The sequence below is a fragment of the Apaloderma vittatum genome, unplaced genomic scaffold (genome assembly GCF_000703405.1).
Source record: "Apaloderma vittatum isolate BGI_N311 unplaced genomic scaffold, ASM70340v1 scaffold16212, whole genome shotgun sequence".
Lineage (NCBI taxonomy): Eukaryota > Metazoa > Chordata > Aves > Trogoniformes > Trogonidae > Apaloderma > Apaloderma vittatum.
In genome coordinates this window covers 1-4,644 of record NW_009705378.1, presented here as the reverse complement: position 1 = coordinate 4,644, position 4,644 = coordinate 1, and the positions used below count along the sequence as shown (strand labels likewise).

The 4,644-nt window shown below is 41.5% G+C and overlaps 1 protein-coding gene across 1 annotated transcript; it reads right to left on the bottom strand.

Annotated features, from left to right (window-relative positions):
* Positions 1–420: 420 nt before the first annotated feature.
* On the bottom strand, positions 421–4,457 carry LOC104269290 (TM2 domain-containing protein 3-like). The gene is made up of 5 exons (XM_009865386.1): positions 4,364–4,457; positions 3,352–3,509; positions 2,619–2,793; positions 1,975–2,050; positions 421–770 (listed from the first exon to the last, which is right to left on the bottom strand). The coding sequence occupies exons 1-5, from the start codon at positions 4,449–4,451 to the stop codon at positions 599–601; spliced, it is 669 nt and encodes a 222-aa protein (XP_009863688.1). The 5' UTR covers positions 4,452–4,457; the 3' UTR covers positions 421–598.
* Positions 4,458–4,644: the final 187 nt, after the last annotated feature.

Sequence of the window (4,644 nt, the reverse complement as noted above, 5' to 3'; positions counted from 1 at the left end):
CCCCGACAGCGACAGCCAGGGACAACCCTAACACCGACTGCAGGTACGTCATGTTTAGCTTTTAGTGTTACTGCAGCCTAATTCTAAAAAAAACCCGATTTCAAGTCAAAGCAAACGTTAGCCCCGGCTACATCCCAAACCCGAGATGAACACACCGTAAAACCCGGTGATCCACACACAAATGAATTATCCTCCCACAAATACAAAAAAAAAGTAAATTACTGACATATTTAGGGAAGCTAGCTTTAAGGGTAAATCCAAGCATACAGATATGACGCAAACAACTCAATATTCACGTCAGTTTGCATCTCTTTCAGCGATTGCTCAGGTCCGAGAGCGGTGTGGAATCCGGACAGCTGCTCAACGTTTTCACAGAAAAAGAGCACGCCCACAGACGAAAGAAAATTAATTTCAACACACTCAGTGACCCACTCTTTTATTTCACCTTAGTTAAAGGCAAGCTAAGTACAGATACTGTACATTGAAACGTATGCACATAGAAAGAACAGATGTTCTTCATTCGACCTTAAAGGCTCAAAGCTCTACATTCCTTTTTTAGAGCCCATTCCAAGCGATTACTCCTCTCCGAAACACACATTTAAATATAGAGAGAACCATCTGCAGGTCCCACATAGCCAACACCGATCAGCAGCACATCAATCAGCGTCCATATTCCAAGTCCACCAAAGCTGAAGAGTTTTCCTTTCCCCAGCCCTCCCCGCCACTGGCCCAGGTAGAAACGATCGGCACCAAATCCACCCAGGGTGATGCTGGAAGAATAAAAACATGACCCGTTATTACCGTTTTTAGAGGAACCCGGTCTGGGTATCCACACACGCTTCTTTCTGTCACACCTACAAGTCAATGAGTTTTGCTCTACATCACCCAAGAAACTATATACAATTTGGTGCAAGAAGAGCTGACAGTTGTTAAATGAGAAAACTCGTGATGGAATAGCACTGTTCCTTAGCTAATTAATGCCATCCAGAGCCTTGGCGCTTTTTCATTCACGACAAGCAATAAAAAACAAAACTCCCAAATTTATAAACGAGTCTCAACTTTTCTAAGCTAGCAGAAGCTAAAAAAAAACAACAACAAAAAGCCTACAGGAACAGACTCAAACAGAACACTCAGCCCCACGCAGTGGTCAGGCAACACTAGGAAGTTTCTCCAGGAGAGAGAACAACTCTTGCTATAAAGGAAAGCGTTAGATTGCTTTCTTTCATCTTTGGCTCCAGGAATAGAGTCTCACTACCTAATGTATCACAGCAATCATTTTGAAATATTAAAATTTCATGAAAATGTCTTGCCACCAAAAGAACTTGAGCGACTTTCAAACTACTACCATGGTATTAACATCCCCAAAATAACCTAGATTCTTTCAATACTGCTCTTCCCAATAATTTAAAACGCATGCAAGAAACTTCACCTGAAGGCACTTCTAGCTGTTACAGTTGGGAAGGAAGCCATACCAAATGTACACCAACAGTGACACCTGCCACATTCAGAAACAGCTGCATTCATTTCAGGTGTCAAGAAGTAATTTTGACAGTTCTCAGCCCTGCTTGTTTAAACATGACAAAAAAAAAACCAGGCAAAGAACCTGGGAGGAATCCGCAGGGTTTTTTGAGCATTTATACCTCATACAGAATAAAAGCCAACGTGTCCTCCCTACGTGAAGCCTAGGAATCATTGGCATTTACTCTGAAGAAAGAACACTCGAAGCAGACACAGCATAAATGTTCTCCCTCAAGCTCTATTTACTGCCGACAGGTCGTGTTGTTGCATATGAAAACCTCAGGCACTCTGTGCCTCCAGATCCTAAGCTAGACTAAAGGAAACATCGGTTATTCAGTACACCACTAAAAAATAATGAGCAGAAAACCACACAGACTGAAGATTTTGTAGACCATTAATCTGTTTCCAGTAATATCACCTATTTCAGCTCGACATGATCTAATAGTTCTCGGGTACCTGAGCACCAGGGCAGTAGACCACTTATAACCTCCAGTCCAGTTGCAATAGAGCATCTTGGGAAAGATACGATTACCTAAACATTAGAAAACATTCAAACCTTAATGTAACATACAAAGATCACTTAATCAGCATGAAAAGTACAAGCAAGAAGATACTGAGTTTCTCTAACAAGAGTCTCACAGGGTTGACACTAACTCAAACACCGTGAATACAAAAGCTTGTGTATGCTCGGCACACCAGAAAACACAAAAGGGCACTGAACAAAGAGCGAGGAAATTAAACCAGTTGGGTGAAAGGAGCGTGGTGGGTTTTTTAATTTTCTTATTGAGACGTCTGACATTGATTCTATTAGTTGTGTTCCAACTAGTGTAATTCACAAAAGCTGAGAAAAATAGAACTATCTTCTCTCGTGCAAAGGTATACAACAGTATTAAAAGCCAATGTTTACAGTCACTATTACGCTTAACATTTAAAATATAACTGTAAAAAAGCTCAGTAACCAAGATCCAAGCTGTTTCTGCAATGGATATAAACAATCATTGTGCCTATCCATCACAAAAAAATGTAAGAAATTCTTCAGGGAAAAAAAAATAAAAAAAATAAAAAAGCTTCTTTACAGAATGTGTTTCAGCCCACCTTACCTAGGCAGTGGATATGATCCCGTACTGTGCAAGTGGCATTGTATCGCTGTCGCGGACACAACACAGTCATGCAGTTTGTAGAATTGGTACATATGTAGTCAGCTGTCGGAAGCTGCCAGCAAAACTGGCACGTCATGTTAACTGTAAAGTTCTCCTGCTCATGGTTACTCTCATCCTAGGAAAGACAGCATTAGCACTTCATGAGTAATGAAACAATTCACAGCACGCAGTATCAAATGGCAGTTCATGCGCAGATGTTTGGCCAAAGTAACAATTACTCTCTTTGCTACCTTTGCGTAGCCAAGTGGAAAATCAACATCAGAAACCCAGCCAAGAGTTATTAAAACACAGGTTTAAGATTAGCGCTTCCTCCAATCCAAGGCTACTGCCCAAAAGGGGGACTCATTCAATCTCACCTGTAAGATCAGCGTGCACCTCTGACATATATTTAGCCGGCCCACTCTCAAAATGATTGTTTTGATTGGCCAACAAATAGATTTAACTCGGTTGTACAGCTGTGTAACAAAAAGATCCAATGCAAGAAAGGTGAAATAGAGAAGGGCACGTCTGACTCTTCAGCAACGGCCTGCAGCCGAATCGATTAAACCTACTGCAGATCTGCAAACCTGCCTAGTAAGAACCTGGAAATCAATTTTTTAATATTTTATGAGAAGATACCACAGCATAATTATAAATGACTTAAATTTGGGCTTACGGGTAAGAAGTTACTTACAACGCAATGAACATGTGGCTTGACTTTGCAATCAAAAGTGGCCGGCTTCCCATATACACAGGAATAGTTGGTGTTACAGGTCATACAGTCCGGTGGCAATCTACTGCAGAGCCCATTGCTAGGACATTTAGTCACGTAAGATGGAATTTCTGTACTTTCTGAAAGGTGAAATATGTGAATAAAATTAAGAAAGCAAACGAAAAAAGCTATATAATCTAAAGTGTGTACATATATATATGTATTTTTATACATACATACACACACACACGCACTGACACTGCGCAAAGGGCTTTCCTTATGACACAGCCAACAGGATGATGAGTTTGTGTCACGAGAACCACCGTGTCAGCCCAGCGAGGTCCATACCACGGCTGCGCACCCTGCAAGGATCTCACGGAAGTTCAGTCCAGGACAACAGAGCAGCACAATTAAGAACAACACCAGAACAGAGCTTAGCGTGGATTAGGGCCGCCTCAGCCAGCATTTCTCAGCGGAATGAACCAGTTTAGGTAAAGAGGCAGGGTGACACATGTAACCTACTTTTGGTTCAGGTCTAATTAAGGTTACAGGTTGCTCAGCCATTTGCTTTGCTGGTTTTATGTGTTCAGAATCATCGCTTAAATCACCATCAAGAAGAGCGTTTCAGCCAATCCTGATGCTCTCCTTAGCGAGCTACACCACCTCTATTTATGTCCGACAGGGAACAGTAATAAGTTCTTGCAGAACGCTGGAGCCTTCCATGGACTTCCAGCATGCCGAGAGGGTATAAAACACAAGAACCACGACAGCAGTCTATCTGCTCATTTCTAGTTGAAAGATCTTATATGAACCAATTTTCTAATTATAAAATCCAAATGAATTGCCGCTGCAGAGCAATTCATCATGTGTTATACCAAAACGTCTTTTACCACTGTGAATGTACGTACAGGTTTCTAAGACTTTATTATTAAACTCAAGATACTAAAGAAAAAGGTCCATAGGAGAAAAACAATGGGACAGCATAACATCATACCTGCTACTTTAGAATACGGAGTATTTGTACTCGTTGCAGTTAGACTTTTTGCTAACGTAGACTGTGGCTGCGAGTGCTTCGTGGTCATCAGAGACCCGGCTACAAGAAAACAAAACACAGAGAAAGTAATAACTCTAGAATAAAATTCACCTGCAGAAACCGCTTGATTCCAGCACGCCGAGACGAAATTACAAGTGTAATACGAATCAAGAAGGAAAATAATCACATCAGTCCATCTCTTGTCCTGCTCGGGCACCCCGGCCGTGTCTGTGCAGGAACCT

Coding starts and splice junctions, on each gene's coding strand:
- LOC104269290 (XM_009865386.1), bottom strand. CDS start 4,451: ATGACCACGAAGCACTCGCAGCCACAGTCTACGTTAGCAAAAAGTCTA. Junction 2,051..2,618: donor GGATCATATCCACTGCCTAG/GTAAGGTGGGCT, acceptor TCTAATGTTTAG/GTAATCGTATCTTTCCCAAG. Junction 771..1,974: donor TCTACTGCCCTGGTGCTCAG/GTACCCGAGAAC, acceptor TTATTCTTCCAG/CATCACCCTGGGTGGATTTG.